The 19,741-nt window shown below is 35.8% G+C and overlaps 2 protein-coding genes across 2 annotated transcripts; both read left to right on the top strand.

Moving 5' to 3' along the window:
• The first annotated feature begins 1,867 nt into the window (after positions 1-1,867).
• On the top strand, positions 1,868-7,248 carry LOC109082979 (zinc transporter ZIP1). The gene is made up of 4 exons (XM_019097805.2): positions 1,868-2,213; positions 4,044-4,174; positions 4,268-4,573; positions 5,740-7,248. The coding sequence occupies exons 1-4, from the start codon at positions 2,090-2,092 to the stop codon at positions 6,091-6,093; spliced, it is 915 nt and encodes a 304-aa protein (XP_018953350.2). The 5' UTR covers positions 1,868-2,089; the 3' UTR covers positions 6,094-7,248.
• A 6,397-nt stretch (positions 7,249-13,645) lies between these two features.
• Positions 13,646-18,607, top strand: LOC109061824 (retinaldehyde-binding protein 1-like). Its single transcript, XM_042727246.1, has 8 exons — positions 13,646-13,759; positions 14,566-14,606; positions 14,845-14,973; positions 15,057-15,261; positions 16,555-16,733; positions 17,293-17,451; positions 17,545-17,655; positions 17,942-18,607. Exons 2-8 carry the CDS (start codon positions 14,598-14,600, stop codon positions 18,086-18,088), a joined length of 939 nt encoding a protein of 312 aa, XP_042583180.1. The 5' UTR covers positions 13,646-13,759; positions 14,566-14,597; the 3' UTR covers positions 18,089-18,607.
• Positions 18,608-19,741: the final 1,134 nt, after the last annotated feature.

A 19,741-nucleotide genomic window follows, 5' to 3' on the forward strand; every position in this document is an offset into this window, starting at 1 on the left:
CCACAGTAAACATTGTAAATACTGTTTGAACATTAACACTGCACTGTGCTATAATACAGGTAAATAAAAAACTTAAATGATTAAATAAAAAAAAACCTGTAATGTACTTAAATGTAAAGTAAAAAAAAGTACAGTACCTGATCAAAATAATTAAACAAATAAATAAATAACGCAAGCATTATTTTGCCACCTTGCAAACTTTTAAAAAGTGTTTTAACATTCATTTATATTTGATTGAGTGATTCCTCTGTGTACCTCTGGAGGGAGCCCGCACTTTGAGAATCAGTGACAGATCATTCACATCCTGACTGTCTGTCTGGAGAAAAGTCTCAGCGCTGTAAAAATAAATAAATAAATATATACAAATATATTAATAAAAAAAACTTTTATAATCGGCCTGAGGATGGGAAAGTACTGGTCAGCCCTATTGGTCAGGAGTAAAAGATAAAGAATAAAATATTAAAAGTAGGCTACTATTGAAAGAACACTGTAACTCAACCAGACTTCCCAGAACCCTTCTAGTAAAATAAACAAATAAAATAGAAACCAGGCAGCAGTGTTGCCAACTAATTTTCAGAGAAAATTACTAAAGGAAGGGCGATTTGTTGCTAAAAGGTGCTAAATGACGATGTGATGTCATTGCGCGATGACGTCATTGCGTAATCACGATGCAAAACTGTCATGACATCAAATCTCAGCCAAAAAAAAAAAAAAAAACTATATTTTATATATTTCAATTTGGATTTGTTTGTAAAATAATATGCATAATATAATTAAATATAAATAACTGTATTTTAAATACACTGGATTATCGAACACTTACACATTTCTGAATCATTACAATTTAAGTTTTTTTAATTATCTAGTAAACTAATACTACACATTCTCAACAATTATGCTTTAAGCAGTGTATTAGTAGTTAGTTAGAAAGCTACACTCTCAGAAATGTCTGTAAAAATAGGGCACGATCTAGTATGTGAATATGAAATCATTTTCCATATTGGTTTTTTACCTGCATTTTAAATTACACATTGTGTTTTCGGGTTACAGTGGATAATGGATAATGTCCTGGGAAATTACTAGTGTCTTTTCCAATCCTCTTACAGTTTACAAACTGAACAACAATCACAGGTACAAGCTACTAACAAAGTGTATCATAAATGAAAAAAAAAATAATAATAATAATAATTATTATTATTATTAAATTGAACAATTGCAAATAGCAGCTAACTTAATTCATGTGATGTGTAGCTAACTTAATTCATGTGATGTGTTTACTGCTAGGCATCTTTTGTTTCCTCTTTTTGTGTAATTTGGATGGAAAATATGTTGCTTGTTATTGTCTGAGTCACTTATCAAAAGTTGCCAAATAATGTTTTAATATTTGTTATTAAAGGTGCTTTTGGAAGAAAAAGTTGCTAGGGTAGTCTGAAAAGTTGCTAAATTTAAAAGCAGTGACCATTCTACATTTTACAACAGTGCTATGACTAGATATATATATATTTATTTTTTACACAGTCACAAGCATAGACTGTGGTCACAAGGCTGTCATGTGCGGGTTAGTCATACCGGAAACCGCAGCTATGCCATGTAATCTGGAGGAAGCAGAACTAACACCCAGGCATTGAAGTAACACAAGATTCCCAGAGGGGGCGCTCAGTGGCCCAAAAATACAAAATAGACTCTTTAAATACGCTCGGATATTTTATTCTACACATTAGCCTATTAATAATCACACTTTGTTTCAAAAATAGTAAATATATTTACAGAAATTTTGATATTTCAGTAGCGTTAGTTGCTAAGTTTGTGCGTCGAGCGAGCAAATGAAGACGGAAGTAGACGTCATAGCGCAAGGGGCGGAGCTAACGACTGACAAACATGCACATGCACAGTAGTAGCGAGCAGTCAGGTGTTAGACCTGATCAGAATGAGTCTCTCTACACTATCATAAACTACAAATCATGGGGTTCATCTTTCAAAGACTCATATCGAAAAATTTAGATATATTTTAATAACCAGTGTTTGACAGAGGCGTCTGTCCTCTCTCGCTAGTTGAATTTTTATTTTAATTTTTTTTTTGTATTAATTTATGGCCGCTATGGATTACCTGTTGCAGGTGAAAGTTGGAGCTCTGGTTGGGCTGCTGTTCCTAACTCTGTTTTTTGGTTTTATCCCAGTGCGGATGAAATGGTTTCAAGTCTCTAGTGGAACAGGTAAGTTAAGTTAAATGTTCCTTTACGTTGTATATGGTGTTCATCAATGTTACTGTACTATACCTGAACTTTTCTTTCACCTGTCCCCTCCTCCCAGCCTAAGCACTTTATGTATACATTATTATGTCGTGCATCTGGTCGTAATTTGTGTGTTTATTAATGTATGTTCATGTATGTATGCGCTTAATGTATATGTGTACCACACATAAGGAAATTGCCCAGTATTAGCTTCATACAAGTACAAACACGAGAGTCAGCTGATGAGGACAGGTAGAGGATTTTTTTTCTAAAACATGCATTTTACTCACAGATCACAGATGGAGATCCGAGTGGAAGTGAAACTGGTGTTTGAACATGCTTAAACGAGCAAAACCTTCTGCTAAACCTGAATTATGACCACAACGATTCGATTAGATTAGATTCAACTTTATTTTCATTGCACATGTTAGGTACAAGGCAACGAAATGCAATTAGCATCTAAGTGCAATAAGCAGTAAATACAGGATATACAGTGTCTACAATATGTTACAGATGTACAATAAATATACAGATAAGGCAGTACTATGAACATAAATCACAGATTTTTAAATACTATCAGCATGATATACAGATAGGTGTTCTATGAACATACTATACAGATGGAATATGTAATAAGTGTATGTACACTATAAGCAGAAACTATGAACATATGAACATCATTTACAAATGAATATGTATAAGGCGATACATTAAGCTGTACAAAACATTAGTCCAATGGACATTAATAAAGTGCATAGAAAAATATTCCAGTGTGCAAATGGATCATTCAGTAAACTGGATGTACAGACAGTAGTGCAAGTAATAGCAAGTGAACTGTTTTTTTTTTTTTTTTGGAAACCAGATGTAGTGATGAGGAGAGGTGAGGAGTTTGTAGTGGTGTGGGTGGGGGGTTTGGAGGGGTCAGTGGGCAGAATTCAGTAAGGAGAAAGCTGTAGGGAAAAAGCTGTTCCTGAGTCTGCTGCTCCTTGTCCGGAGGCTCCTGAAGCGCCTCCTGTAGGGCAGGAGGTTAAACAGTCTATCAGGGTGAAAGGAGTCCTTAAAGGGATACTCCACCCCAAAATGAAAATTTTGTCATTAATCACTTACCCCCACCTTTACAGTGTAACTTACTTGGCAGTCTATGGGACAGTCACAGGCCTCCCGGTTTTCATCCAAAATATCTTAAATTGTGTTCCGAAGATGAACAGAGCTTTTATGGGTTTGGAACGACATGGGGGTAAGTGATTAATGAAAAAAATTTCATTTTGTGGTGGAGTATCCCTTTAAGAATCCTGCGATCTCGACGTAGACAGCGGTTTCTCTGGATGTCCTCAATAGCAGGAAGTGTTGTACCTGTGATGCACAACTATCAGAAACAACCGAAGGATTTCACGAACAATCAAATATAAGTATGCTTTTGATCGCAGTCTTCAGATGTCTTGCGTCTTGCGAAACCAGAATAGGATGTGGATTTCACATGGTAATTAGTTATCAGATTTCAGTTGAGTTAAATGTCAATCAGTGCTTTGGATAGATGGGTTTTAAATGGTAGGGCTCTGCTTTATCAAGTGGCTTAATGCAATTACAGTTATACCTAATACTTTAGGTTGTGGCATGGGTAATTAAAATACTTAGGCATTGCTCAGTTATGATGAGTTTTTAATTATTTTCGGGCATTTGATTATAATCTCCTCTTTTACTTTGGCTGATTAGCTAACAGGATTGATTAGAGAAAGACTGTACCGTTGACATCAATCAACGGCACCATTAATCAATGTAACGGGACTTTGATTTGTTTTTCTCTGTCTCCAGTGACCCACAGTGCCTTGCTGAGTTTTGTGAGCTGCTTCGCGGGTGGCGTCTTCCTGTCCGCCTGTTTGTTAGATATCATCCCAAATTACCTTGCCGACATACATGTGGTGCTACAAAAACAAGGCCTTGATGTGAGCTCACCGAATATTGGAATTGCTCTGTTAAATGCAGTCTGTTCCTGTAATTCCTATTTGTTTCTAATGCCTCTTCTCCTCATCATCCAGAAAGGCTTCCCGCTTGCAGAGTTCATCATGGCATGTGGCTTCTTCACAGTCTTGATCTTGGAAAAGATAGTTCTGAGTTGCACAGAGGGCCACAGAAATGAGGAGACGGCTCCTCTTTTAGCTCCTGCAGGTAACGGACATGCCCATGGACACCACTCGGTGAATGATCCGGAGGGGAGCGGTCACCACGTCCACATGGACATTCACGCGCACTCGTCCTTCCGCTCCTTCATGCTCTTCCTGTCTCTCTCTCTCCACTCGGTGTTTGAGGGTTTGGCCATTGGCTTGCAGACCACAGACACGAAGGTGATTTATTGAGTTTGGTTTTGTTTGACAGCTCCCTGTGCTGACCTGGTTAGAAACCTGATAAATGTTTTGGGTTCAAAGGTTCACAGGTTGCTTTAGCATCGTGACTTCAAATCATGCTGTTTATGTAGGGCGTTATCCTGTGATGCCACAACACTTTAAACACTTTATGTCCAAAAATGGACATTTTCATTATTTACTCACCCTCATGTAGTTTCAAACAGAAAACAGGGCTGCACAATTTGCAAAAACATCTAAAAGTGATTTTACTAATATGTGTGACTATAAAATAATTAGTAATGATAATTATTATAACAAAAAAGTTTTTTTTAAACAAAATAAGGAAAGCTACTATTGTAATATTTCACTGTAAAATAAGAAAAAAGTTAAGAAAAAATATTTAATTGTAAAACAAAAAATCAGAATAGCTTAATTTTAAATGGGAAGCGTATTAAAATTAGTGCTGTCAAACGATTAATCGTGATTAATCGCATCCGAAATTAAAGTTTTTGTTTACATTATATGTGTGTGTGTAATTTGCATATTTATTATGTATATATAAATACACAAATATACAGTATATATTCTTATATATATGTTTATTATTTATATATATGGGGAAGTTGTGGCCTAGTGGTTAGAGAGTTTGACTCCTATGCCTAAGGTTGTGGGTTCGAGTCTCGGGCCGGCAATACCACGACTGAGGTGCCCTTGAGCAAGACACCAAACCCCCAACTACTCCCCGGGCGCCGCAGCATAAATGCCTGCCCACTGCTCCAGGTGTGTGTTCACTGCTGTGTGTGTGCACTTTGGATGGGTTAAATGCAGAGCACCAATTTCGAGTATGGGTTACCATACTTGACAAATGTCACGACTTTCACTTTCATATATATATATATATATATATATATATATATATATATATATATATATATATATACACACACACACACACAGAACATACGCACATATTATGTAAACAGAAACTTTTATTTTGGATGCGATTAATCGCGATTAATCGTTTGATAGCACTAGTTAAAATTTACATGAAGGCTTGTGAAAACCATTTTGCTTCTTTTGGAATAATGTACAACTGTAATAAATGGAATTGGAATAATGTAATGATGAATAAAACCTAGTTTGACTTCATTCGTCTCTCTGCTCAGGTGCTGGAGATCTGCGTTGCTATCCTGGTCCACAAGAGCATCATCGTCTTCAGTCTGTCGGTGAAGCTGGTTCAGAGTGGGGTCAGGCCCCTGTGGGTGATGCTGTACGTGGCCGTCTTCGCTGTGATGTCTCCTCTCGGCATTGGCATCGGCATCATTGTGATCGAGGCTCACCTGGAGGCTGGCGCTTTCATCCAGGCGGTGCTGGAGGGGCTGGCGGGCGGGACGTTTGTCTACATCACCTTCCTAGAGATCCTTCCCCATGAACTGAACTCCCCCGAGCGGCCTCTGCTCAAAGTGTTCTTCCTCCTGTGTGGTTTCTCAGTAATGGCTGGTCTGACTTTCCTGGGCTGAAAAATACTTTCCCCAGGACCAGAAAACTGGAGCCTCGAGCAAATCGCACTGAGTGAGCCTTCACAAACTGCATGAAAGACTCCGTTTGCTTGCTTTTTAGAAGAACTGATATTTTCAGATGCTGATGTCTTTAAAAACTTTGACCTGATCTTTTATCAGTTTTAAATGAGGGAAGAAAAAAATTCCTCAGCACTGAGAAGCATATATAAATGGAGACTTTTACAGATGTATTTTTTTTACTTGAATTTTTTTAGCTTTTTTAAACTCTTCATATTTTATCTGTGAAATTGTTTCCATGCCACTTTTGTGTTTTCTCTTTGCCATGCATAACACTATCCATAAACCACCAGCTTTCTGACTGATTTTACATACACTGCAATATTTCTGTAAGTTACATACAGTTATTCAGTATTGGTTTTCTCCTTTTATGTGCTACATTTCCTTTACATTTACGTAAATGTGATGAGCAACCAAATGTTTTGATTGCACAGTTTGGATTTACAGATTTCACAGTAAAATAAGACAAAATGTGTATAACTAGTATTGTGTTTTAAAGACTACATATGGAAGTATGATTATGCAACATATTAAAGCAATATAAATATATTTTCATTTCAAACTAATGGAAACAGCATGCAGTTTTAGTTGAGAAGTGTTTCTGTGCCTTTATTTGAAAGAAAACTAACATATAGCATGTTACTGATTCAGCAGCTTAAAAACCTTTTACTAAACAATAGCACTAATGTTTAAATATATTAAGAGACATTACTGGATTTCATTTAGTTTGCTTTCTGTTTCAATATGCTCTGTCTGGGGTAGTTAAAAGCAAAGTATGATTTTGATACGAAACTGTTCAAACTTCAGACGTTATCTTGCAGTACCACATTTAGCCTCTAGATGTCAGGCTTCTACACAGAATGTTGGTTAAGTAACCCCATACTACTTGGTACTGTTTTTGCAGTAGGCCTATGTGAATGAGTTCATATATGAGATGTTACTGCACAAAATCAGAGCACATTGCATTAGAAAATGTATCCCACAATGCGGTGTGCTCAAACTTCCTTTCCAGTGTAATATTACCATCTTTCAAGGCTCATTTAATCAAGCTACCCAGACATTTGTACACATAACTGTAATAAAAATTCAACATTTTTATATTCCATTATTATTTTATATTGGACACCACTTATTAAATTGTTGTTTAATTGAGGTCATCTCACTACTGTTTAAAGCATATATATATATTATTATAATAAGAAATGTGCATGGTTGCATAATGCTTAGCTGGCTCACTAGAACGAGAACTGAAAATATTGTTCTGCATTTTTGTTATTTTTTCATATTTTATTTCGACATTTGGCCTGTTATCATTTGGATTTCATTCTCTTCTCAGAGAGCTGCTGCTTTTCTTTCTGTAACTGAAATCAAGATGACATTTCCAATTCATTAGACAAGGGTTATTATTATTTGCTAAAATTAAAACTAAAACATAAAAAAAAAAAAATTCAACTAGTATAAATGTTAACTGAAAAAAAAAACGTAAAACTTGTAATAAGACTAATAAAACATTTTATTTTAGCTGGTTGTCAAGGCATCATTTTCCTTTAGTTTAACTTGAAATAAAAAGTGAAAAATTAATAATTGCTAAGTTAATAAAATTATTAATAAGAATTATTTAAAAAAATAATTGCTAAAACTTTAAAATTAAAATGGAAAATATAAAAAACAATCTTAAAATATCAATAAAACTAATATCAATGATATTAAAATAACACTGGGTGTTTGAAATTTGTACAAAAAAAGTGATTAATGAAAGAGAATCAGTCTAAACAATTTTTCTTTTTTGAAAACACAAATTCACACACACACACACACACACACAAAATGTGACTGCTTATTTTTCATGGCCTGATTTTATAAATAGCAGAACAAAGAAAAGCAAATGGCTGCATCATATCCCTGTGCAGTGGACCTATAGTGACACTTACATTTTTTGAATGAACTGCATAAAGTGTGGCGTACTTGTCAAATACTTTTGGGGCCACTGTATCCTTGAAAAGAATCACAAAATAAAACAGTAACAAAGTCCAGCACTAATGAGTGAATGCTCTGTAGCGAGGAGCTACTCATTTGTGTCTGTGCAGCAGAGCATCAGGGTTTGTGATGGACTCGTACAAGAATTGTTCCTCCACTGCTCATTATTGCCACTACATTCACCAAGAAAACCCCATTCACACTAAAGCCTCTGCTGAATCATTTGCATGCAATATGCATTTTAATTATGAATGAAACAACAATTTAGCAAATGGCATCGGTTACATCCGACTCAAGGACGCAACAACAAAAAGGGTTCTAAGTCCAAAAGTATATTAACAAGAAAATATTTAAGTCCAGGGTTTAAATGCCAAAGATAATAAATGAACAGCAATAAAAAAAAAATAATAATAATAAAAAAAACAATTAACAAAGTGAAGGTCCAGCTTCGAGCACAACTGCAGGATAAGGACGAAAGCTCCACCTCCAACAAAGGCCAGACACCTTAAATAGTGTCCCAAATTCGAAACAGGTGTAGATCCTTATCTGGTAACCTATAAAAGAGAAGAAAACTACAACAAAAAAGAAACCCAAAACAAAACCGTAACACCTCCCCCCTTTAAAAAGGGAGAGATTCTCATTAGAAACTCTACCTTATACAAGTTCCAAACCCATATATACCCAAAATTTACTTCAAGAAAACCACAACCTTACCGGAGTTAATACAAAGTAATTAAATCATTACAACTTGCCCCCCTCTTCACACCCATCCTGGATTCAAACCCAGCAATCTCCTGGTGCCTGGAAAAAGCACAATTTAAGGAATTGAAAACCAATAACAGGAAAGAGAAGAGGAAAGAAGGGTTAAGAATCTTCTCAACCACATGGGCACGAGACAATGCATCAGCTAAGACGTTGTCTGCCCCTTTCACATGACGAATCTCGAAAGAGAAAGGCTGTAAGAAAAGGGACCACCTCATAAGACGCTGATTAGGATTCTGCAACGAGTGAAGAAAAGTAAGGGGGTTATGGTCTGTGCATACCACAGTTGGCATAGTCCCACAAGACACATAAACCTCGAAATGTTGCAGAGCCCAAATCAAAGCTAAAGCCTCTTTCTCGACAGCAAACTCACACTTTGCCAGGTTGACTGTGAGTTTGGCATCTGCCAAACGTTTAAACAGTGCACGAACCCGGATAACGTGTTCATCCCATGTATCACTATAGATAATGTCATCGAGGTACACGGCACAACCTTCTAGACCCACTGTAACTTTGTTCATTAAATGCTGAAATGTAGCTGGAGCGTTTCTGAGACCAAAACTCATAACAGAATAAGAATACAATCCAAAAGGTGCAATAAATGAGGAAATTTCCTGTGCTTGGGAGGGGTCAAGGTCACTTGCCAGTAACCTCTGAGCAAATCAAATTTACAGACAAAATTGGCTGACCCAACTTGATCTATACAGTCTTCAATCCTAGGCAACGGGTACGAGTCAGGTCTAGTTAGAATATTTACTCGTCTATAATCTGTGCAAAAACGCTGCGTGCCGTCTGGTTTTCCCACCAGCAACCAGGCGAATCCCAATCTGAAAAGGATGGCTTTGCTATGTAGTTCTCAAGCATGCAATTAACTTCAGACTCTCATTTCTTACATTAATCCAATGACACACGATAAAAACGCTGACGGACAGGTTTAGCATCTCCAGCGTCTATATCATGTTCAATCAAGTGTGTACGAGAAGGAGTATCTGAAAAGAGACCTGAAAATTCAATCAACAGACTTCAAATCAGAATTTTGTTCACAAGATAAATGTTTTAATAATTCTTCGAAATTAGCCAAGGTTTCAGAGTTTTTTAGACAAGGTTGTAAAATGACATCATAAGGAGGTTTCACATCCTGTTCCCATTCACCTGTAGGAGTCAAATTGGCTATGGCAACAGAGGAAGGAATTACCTTAGAAACGACATTACGAGCATAAAAAGGCTTTAACAAATTCACATGGCACAACTGAGTACACTTCCTGCGCTCAGGGGTAGAAAGTATTTCATTTTGATCAGACACTTTTCGAAGCACAGTGTAAGGTCCTGAAAATTTCGCACAAAAAGGAGAATCCGGTAAAGGAAACAAAGCTAACACCTGATCTCCTGGGCTAAACATGCGAATCTCTGACTTGCATACGCATTTGATCTATTGTGTCTAACTCCGAGTTGTCTTAACACCTCTTGAAACATATTAGAGGTAAAATTTGTCCCCGATTGCTCTGGATAACTTTTGGAATATCAAAAATAGATATAAACCGGGACAATGCTTTTACAGCTGATCGAGTGGTGATTGAACGCAATGGATATGGATTGTGCAAAAAAACGTCCCAGGTTATGCATGTAACCGGAGACGCTGCATCCGAAAACGCTATGGGAACGAGATGCCCACACCACCAGACTGACAAATCCCTGCCTAGTGTGTACTAGGACGAGAGAACAGAAGAGCCTGGAGTGGCTTGCATATCAAGGCCATAGAACCTCACGAACGTTAGTGGCGTGGACCATCCCACAGTGTTGCAGATGTCCTGCATAGACATACCTGCCAGAAAGGACTTTGAGGCTGCCATACTTCTCTTAGAATGAGCCTTGACTCCCATCAGCGAGGGGAGTTGGGGGGAATCGTAGGTATTGTTAATTGAGTCTTGTATCCAAGGGCTGAGGGTCTGCTTTGTAGCAGGAAGACCCCTCTTGGGAGGACCATAGCACACGAGCAGTTGGTCCGCCCTTCTCCACAGGGCAGCTCTGTGGATGTACGTGCCCAATGCTCGAACTGGACACATACAGTTAAGCTTCTGCTGGCCGGGCTCCCTGAAGGGAGGAGGATAGAAGGCCTGCAGTACGATAGGCTGTGGCGTGATAGAGGGAACCTTGAGGACATACCCTACTCTAGAGAAAAGAAATACTAAATAGTCTACTAAGGGAATCATTTTGAATCATTACAATTTAAGTTTTTTTAATTATCTAGTAAACTAATACTACACATTCTCAACAATTATGCTTTAAGCAGTGCATTAGTAGTTAGTTAGAATGCTTCACTCTAAGAAATGTCTGTAAAAATAGGGCACGATCTAGTATGCGAATATGAAATCATTTTCCATATTGGTTTTTTACCTGCATTTTAAATTACACATTGTGTTTTCGGGTTACAGTCACTGATCTATAATATAGAACATATATAGTCATATATAGATATAAGAACAGTGGTTACAGTGGATAATGGATAATGTCCTATGAAATAACTAGTGTCTTTTCCATTTCTCTTACAGTTTACAAACTGAACAACAATCACAGGTACAAGCTACTAACAAAGTGTATCATAAATGAAAAATATATATATATTATTATTATTATTATTATTATTATTATTAAATTGAACAATTGAATATAGCAGCTAACTTAATTCATGTGATGTGTGTACTGCTATGCATCTTTGGTTTCCTCTTTTTGTGAAATTTGGATGGAAAATGTGTTCCTTTTTATTGTCTGAGTCACTTATCAAAAGTTTCTAAATTGTAAACAGTGTGGCTAAATTTGTTGCTAGGTGCTTTTGGAAGAAAAAAATTGCTAGGGTAGTCTGAAAGTTGCAAAATTGTGCAACAAAATTGCTAAGTTGGCAACACTGAGTCTTCGTGCGTCTTGCGGAAGAACATTGTAGCCGGAGGTACTTCTCTCTGTTTATGTCTATGGTGACTGCAGTTTTAAAGACTAGCTACATATGAAAGTATTATTATGCAACATATTAAAGCAATATATTTTTTTTTTAAGCTAATAAAAAAGCATGCAGTTTTAGTTGAGAAGCGTTTCTGTGCCTTTATTTGAAAGATATAGCATGTTACTGATCCAGGTGCTTAAAAGCCTTTAACTAAACACTAGCACTAAATCCTTTCAAAGTTAATGTTTAAATATATTAAGAGACATTACTGGATTTCATTTAGTTTGCTTTCTGTTTCAATATGCTCTGTCTGGGGTAGTAAAAAGCAAAGTATGATTTTGATACGAAACTTCAAACTTCAGACTTGATCTTGCAGTACCACATTTAGCCTCTAGATGTCAGGCTTCTACACAGAATGTTGGAGAAGTATTGACTATCTTTGAAACTCCGGTCGCCTTGATTTCGCCAAGCAAGACATGTTCCTGACCTGGATCAACATCTTTTGATGATCCTGGATCAACATTATTGTCCAAAAATATAGACTTAACCCAATCCCTACCCCTAAACCTAACCCTACCCAAAATTTATTCCTAAAATCAGTGGGAAATGATAGCTGATTAACACGGGTGTAGAAGCAACTTAACCCTGATTGTAAGCATAAAACAGATATTTCCTGAAAAGTTATATCTCAGTTTTGATTGGTTGATTGGAATGTTGTTCCAGGTTCAACAAGGATGTTTATCCAGGAACATGTTGTACTTTAAAAATAAGGCTCACCTTGAAACTCCATACCACTTAATACTGTTTTTTCAGTATGCCTATGTGAATTTTTAGTATAGAGTTCCTATATGAAATGTTACTGCACACAATCAGAGCACAGTGCATTAGAAAATGTATTCCACAATGCAGTGTGCTCAAACTTCCTTTTCCAGTGTAATATTAACAAACTGGTATTTCTTATCCTATAATTTTAATATATTATCGTAATCGTGAACACACAAGTTTGCACAAACAGTTTTACCATTGATTTTGTTTTAGCCATTTACCTACAGTATATATCGGAATTAACAGAAATAATGTTTTTTTTTTTTTTTTTTTTTTTTTGCAGCTTAGGTGGTTGCAAGGTGGTCACTTACTAGCCTTGGTCAAATTATTTATAATATTCTAGTCTCTAGACATGGCTTAAGTACCTCATTCAATGTAAGTGCAAATCATAATCTGCCAAATAAAAAGTCTGACTGCTTAAATGGTCAAGCAAGGTGTGGCTGGAGGACCACCAAATCAAGACCCTGTCATGGCCAGCCCAATCTCCAGATTTTAACCCCACTGAAGACGAAGGATGCTCACAAGCAAGGAGTGGCATAAAGTCACCCAACAGCAATGAGAAATACTGATGGAGAGCATGAAAGCTGTGATTGAAAATCAGGGTTATTCCACCAAATATTGATTTATGAATAATTCCTAAATTAAAACATGTTGTTTAAAAATCAAAAGGAACTTTTCTTTGCATTATTTGAAGTCTGATTTTTTTTTTTTTTTTTGCAAATAAATCCTCTAAATGACAATATGTTTATTTGGAATTTCTTAAATCATGTGTGACTACATGAAATACTGATCTGTTCTGCATTACACAATGGTTCTTATTTATTAACAAAAGTTACTATACAAACATTGGCATACTATTTTTCTGACCTCAACACAATCATAAACTCAATTACATACAAAAAAACAAAGCAAAAATCTTAGCACTGATTTCAGTGCACACTCTTTTTTGGTGATGTTTTGAGGTCGGTCGTGTTCAGTCCCTCCCCTGGTGAATGTGTATTATGTAGATGGGATGACTGTGCTGTGAGTTATGGGGTGTGACAGGTTAATCCGCCTGCACCCCTCGTCTCCAGCCTCCAGCCCTGCACTTCTCAATCTCCCTCGGCTGAGGTAAGTCACAGCCTCTGAGGCTTATTAATACTCCATGCTTGCTCTGTTTTAAAGCTGACAGGCTAAGAGGATGCTGGGACTGGACTCAGGGTACACTGACTGATACTTAAAACAAACTTTTAGTTGCATCACTCATTTATTAATTGACCGAAAACAGATCTTTAGCTTTATCGTATAGTGTTTCATTGTTGTAATTGTCTCAGAGGAAAATCACAGGTTTTATACTGTTTCTCCTTAAACGGGCTAATTGCTTGATGATATTAATATCTGAACCCATCAAATTTAATGATGTGTCAGTTTGCTGTATTGTGTGATATTGTTGTGCTTCCAATCCTAAAACGTGTCCATTTTTAAACTGTATTTAAAGTTGTTTTTCAGTCATGTCATGTAAACTAAGCATTATTCTATCTATCTATCTATCTATCTATCTATCTATCTATCTATCTATCTATCTATCTATCTATCTATCTATCTATCTATCTCTCTATAAATGTTCAAACTTAGAAGCTTTTTATACTAAATATTGTCAAGCCAGTGTTCACTTGAGAAAAAAGAAAGTTTTAAATAATGACTAATTTACATTTGCAGGTAAAATCTTGTTAAATAATTATTTATCATAATTAATTATATAACGCATTAACGAATTAAATAATTTAATATAAATGATGCACATGTTGAACAATAATCCTCAGAATGACCTTTCCCATGATCTGTCTCAGATTATACAATATTTTGTTTAAAAAAATACTAACATTATAATTCAATCTAAATATAGACAATAAGATATGATTTCTTATTTTTTTTAGTTTCCATTCAGCCACTGGAGGATCTCAGCATCATGGCTGCTGTGAGTAATTCTTTCAGCTTCCATAATAACCTCTATTGTTAAATGCAGTCAGTGGGATGAACTAATCTCTTGTTTCTCAAGGTGTTTCAGTACTGTAGGTCATGTGATGGGGATTATTCAATAAAGCTGGGGGTCTCCACAGTAGACACAGGATTAGTTCTCTTTAAACCCTCTTGTCTGTGATTCTGTAAAGCATGGCACATAATAAACTGCGTTCTTTTCATTTTCATCCCATTAGACCGGAACTTTTCGTATGGTCTCAGAGGAGGAGCAGGCGTTACGCACTAAACTCGAACATCTGAGCATTAAGGACCACGGGCCGGTTTACGGACCCTGTAAAAAACTGCCGGATCACACTAAACAGAAGGTATCACTATTAAATTCTACTATAAAGCTTACAGTATATCATTTAGTCACACATAAATGTAAATTCATCTTCTTCTCTCAAAGGCTAAAGATGAACTGAATGAAACCGAGGAGAAGAAAGTGTCTTCTATAAAGGAATTGAGGGCCATGATAAAAGAAAAGGGAAGCGAAGGGGGCGATCTGGCCAAAGCTGTGCAAGAAAAATTCGAGAATGAACCAGATTCCCTTCTTCTGAGATTCATACGTGCCAGAAAGTTTGATGTGACAAGAGCACACGAGCTTATGAAAGGTAAAGCATTTTATTAAAGGCATTTATGACACAGCCCCCATTGTTTTAGTGCTAGGCCGAGTCATTGCGGTCATCTAAACATGCTTTTGTCTTCATCTATGCATGCTCAGGCTCTGGGACAGGGAGAAATTCTCTGCTTTAATTGGGGCTTTCTCGAAACTTTCAAAGAGAGCCTTTGTGCAGAAATAGGGCAGGTTCTCGTTCTCTGAGAACAGGCAGACAGGCTGGGCTTTGATGTTCTGTGTGTTTCACACAAACTGACATTTCTAATACACATGCACAGCCCACAGAAACATGCCGAACACACTCGCACACATGACTGAACCTTTCGATGCATGAGAACCAGGACGAAATACTGCAAAAGAGCAATGCTGCATTCACTAAGATAGAATGACATGAAACAGTACTGATATTATTGCCATAGAAAACGTTCATGCTTGTAATGCAGAAATGTTATCAAAGATTGCTCTTTCATAGCTCCTGAAAATCCTTTTATAAAATAGACATAAATTAACTCTTAAAAAGTCTGCTTTGTTGTATTTGATACACACATTTCTAAATTAACTTTGCTGTTGTACACAACCTGCTACATGCCTTTTGTCATCTGATCCATAGTTTGTATCATTCTAGAAAGCAAAAATCATTTCTAAAAATCATGGTTCATCTGCCGTTTTCCTGTGAAATCTGATTTGTGTAAAGCAATCGTAAAAAGAACTTTTATATTGTTAGTGATATTTTAACATTAGCACTTACTGGACTGAAGCAGCTTAGGAGTGCTTGATTAGCCAGACATCAGTTCATGTTAAATGTGAGTATTGAATATGATTATCAGGCTTTTGAGGAGCTTTTGTGTTCATATCTCAATCATCATTGCATTATGTTTTGTCCCACAATAAAACACTCTGATCATGAACCTAAGCATTAAATACAGAGTGACTTCTGATATTTATATGCATTTTATGTAAGCAGTCTGCTTTACTGTTAGATGTAAGATCTCACTGATTTACATTACGAGCTATACGAATTTCCTTGTACTTTTTGGGCATATAAATAACAGAGTCTGCACCAAATTGCATATATTTGCTCAATTTGAACTCCATATTCTCACTATATCATTTATATGAGTCGTAAAATCTTGATTGATATATTGGCAAATGTGAGAAAAGTTTGAGGCATTATTGAGATCTCTGAGTTTGAAACTCTTGAGGACTTCAACTTTTACAAGGCCATAAACAAGCATTTTCAGTTACATTCTACAAATGGTGAAGAGTCTTGTTTTTCTCTCTCTGACAGGTTATGTGCGGTTTAGGCGAGACTATCCGGAGCTGTTTGAGAACTTAACCCCGGAGGCTGTGCGCAGCACCATTGAAGCCGGTTACCCTCGAATCCTCTCCACCAGAGACAAGTACGGCCGAGTGGTGCTGCTCTTCAACATCGACAACTGGGATCTGGAGGAGGTCACTTTTGATGAAGTATGTGTGCTATTTATTAAAGCCTAATTTCCATCCACTGTCCAAAAATACAGCTCTTTATACTATTGCTATCTATCTATCTATCTATCTATCTATCTATCTATCTATAATAACGGGAAAACTTATCGTTTATGACATGTCGTTATTACGAGAAAAAAATTCAGGTTTAACAAGATAATTATGTCGTTTTAACAACATTACATCTCGTTATTATGAGAAAAGATGTTATTTTAATGAGATAATTATATTGTTTTTAATGACATATCTTGTTATTACGAGAAGAAGCGTTGTTTAATGAGATAATTGTCATTTTAACAATATAACATCTTGTTATTATGAGAGATGTTGTTTTAACGAGAAAACATCTCATTATTACGAGAAAATGTTGTTTTAACGACATCTTGTTTTTATTATTTTATTTTATTATTAATATTTATTTTATAGGTTATATACGTTTTTATAAGCAACCCAATTTTTTTTTTACATATAACCTTTTAGTGGTTTTATTTGTAGTTAACGGTAATAACCCTATCTCAAACGCAAATGTGTCTTTTCACAGACTCTGCGTGCCTACTGTGTAATCCTTGAGAAACTTCTAGAAAACGAAGAGACCCAAATCAATGGCTTTGCCCTCATTGAGAACTTCAAGGGCTTCACGATGCAGCACGCATCCGGCATCAAACACACCGAGCTGAAGAAGATGGTGGACATGCTGCAGGTAAACACCTTATATTGCCTTCAGTCCACAACCTCACTGATCATATACTTTAGCACTGGATCACATCAAGCTTGTGTGGTCTGTACGATACAGGACTCTTTCCCGGCCCGATTCAAGGCGGTGCACGTGATCCACCAGCCCTGGTACTTCACAACCACCTATAACGTGGTGAAGCCCTTCATGAAGAGCAAACTGCTGGAGAGGGTGAGTGGAGTGAAGGGGAAAGAGAGGAATTCAAGTGGATGTAGGGGAAAAAGGGTTGAACAAGATGTTCACTATTCTCGCAAATGGGTTCAAAAGGAGAACAAAAGATGCATGAAGTAATTATTTCCAATTTAGAAACTTAAAATCTTGCACACCTAGAAAGGCACACTCACTAAACCATTTAATTCTACATAAGAATCACACCATGTTGAGTTCGCATGACTAATCCTATGTGCACTTATGAAAATGTGTTTTAATGGGAAATTCAAACCTGTTTTTCTACTAGGTTTTTGTTCATGGGGACGAGCTGGATGGCTACTTCAGGGACTTTGGTATTGAAATACTTCCTCCGGATTTTGATGGGACGGGTCCCAACTGTGACGGCAAAGAGACGGCGATCAAGCTTTTTGGATCTGAAGATACAGCCCTTTAAAAGACCCAATCCAACAGCATAACATTGTGACTGTTTGTTTGTTTAAAATATGGTTAATATGTTTTATAGAAACTTTGAAGGAAATTATTAGAGTACTTTTAACCACTGTATTGCACTAAAAGTAGAAGAAGGTAACGGTTCCTGTTAACACATGTACTGTTGCGATGATCTCACTGGCCAATACATGAAATACCTAGACTTATCTGACATTTGTTTTAAACAGAAAAACCTGAAGTGTCTTTTCTTCTTTGCCTTTTAAACGTTGGCCTGACATTTCAAAAGAAAGTTTTGTACTAGTTTTTGTACTAGAAAATAAGTGTAATAATTAGAATTAAATGCATAAACTTGATTACAAGCCTTGACCAAGAAATAATACGGTACTTTGTTGTTTTAGACCGAATGGCTTGTACTGTAGATCTAATGTTGTGGTTATTGGTGTTAACTCATGTTGGTTCTTCTAGACCCAGAGCTTTAGTGTCAAGTCTAATTGACATTTCAATAAAGTGGGCAAAATGTTGAGTGATTTGTACATCTGATGTCATGTGAAAACATACTAAAAGCATGAACGTACTAGTAACACAGACAATACACACCACTGTTCAAATGTTTGGTATCAGTAAGATTTTTAAAAAATAAATAAGTATACTTATTCAGCAAGGATGCAGTTGGAAGCAATTATACTGGAAAAAAAAGTAAGACTTAGAATAAAAAAAATATAATAATTCAAATAAATGCTGTTCTTTTTCACTGAATGATGCTGAAAATTCAACTTTGCCATCAAAGGAATAAATTACATTATTCAAATAGAAAATAGTAATGTTCCACAATATTACTGTTTTTACTATATTTTTTATCAAATAAATGCAGCCTTGGTGCGCAGAAGACTTTTTAATTTAAGTTTTAATGGTGTTGTACATATAATTTAGCCTGTAAATGACAGTATATATATATATATATATATATACAGTACAGGTCAAAAGTTTGGAAACATCACTATTTTTAATGTTTTTGAAAGAAGTCTCTTCTGCTCATCAAGCCTGCATTTATTTGATCAAAAATACAGAAAGAACAGTAATATTGTGAAATATTATTATAACTTAAAATAATAGTTTTCTATTTGAATATACTTTTAAAAAAAAAAAATATTCCTGTAATTCAAAGCTGAATTTTCAGCATCATTAATCCAGCCTTCAGTGTCACATGTAACATCCAGTCTATCACATGATCATTTATTAATCATTCTAATATTCTGATTTATTATGAGTGTTGGAAACAGTTCTGCTGTCTAATATATTTGATGGATAAAAGGTTAAAAAGAACTGCATTTGTTCAAAATAAAAATAAAAATTATAATAATATATATTCTAATAATATATTTTCTTTAATATCACTTTTTATAAATTTAACACATCCTTGCTGAATAAAAGTATTGATTTTATTTTAAAAAAAGAAAGAAAAAAAAATTACTGACCCCAAATTACTGACCAGTAGTGTGTATATTGTTATTACAAAATATTAATATTTTAAAAACATAGCTTCTTTTTTTTTTTTTATTCAGCTTTCAGCTTTGCATCACAGAAATAAATGATAATTTAAAGTATAATAAATTTAAAAACAATTATTTTAAATTGTAATAATATATCACAATATTAC

Source organism: Cyprinus carpio, chromosome B7 (assembly GCF_018340385.1).
Source record: "Cyprinus carpio isolate SPL01 chromosome B7, ASM1834038v1, whole genome shotgun sequence".
In the NCBI taxonomy this organism is placed as follows: Eukaryota; Metazoa; Chordata; class Actinopteri; order Cypriniformes; family Cyprinidae; genus Cyprinus; species Cyprinus carpio.

What these genes read in the sequence shown, in the direction of transcription:
- LOC109082979 (XM_019097805.2), top strand. Translation starts at nt 2,090, where the DNA reads ATGGCCGCTATGGATTACCTGTTGCAGGTGAAAGTTGGAGCTCTGGTT. An exon ending in TCAAGTCTCTAGTGGAACAG is followed by an intron (nt 2,214 to 4,043) that starts GTAAGTTAAGTT and finishes CTCTGTCTCCAG; the next exon opens with TGACCCACAGTGCCTTGCTG. An exon ending in TGCAGACCACAGACACGAAG is followed by an intron (nt 4,574 to 5,739) that starts GTGATTTATTGA and finishes CTCTCTGCTCAG; the next exon opens with GTGCTGGAGATCTGCGTTGC.
- LOC109061824 (XM_042727246.1), top strand. An exon ending in AGCACACGAGCTTATGAAAG is followed by an intron (nt 15,262 to 16,554) that starts GTAAAGCATTTT and finishes TCTCTCTGACAG; the next exon opens with GTTATGTGCGGTTTAGGCGA. An exon ending in AGAGCAAACTGCTGGAGAGG is followed by an intron (nt 17,656 to 17,941) that starts GTGAGTGGAGTG and finishes TTTTTCTACTAG; the next exon opens with GTTTTTGTTCATGGGGACGA.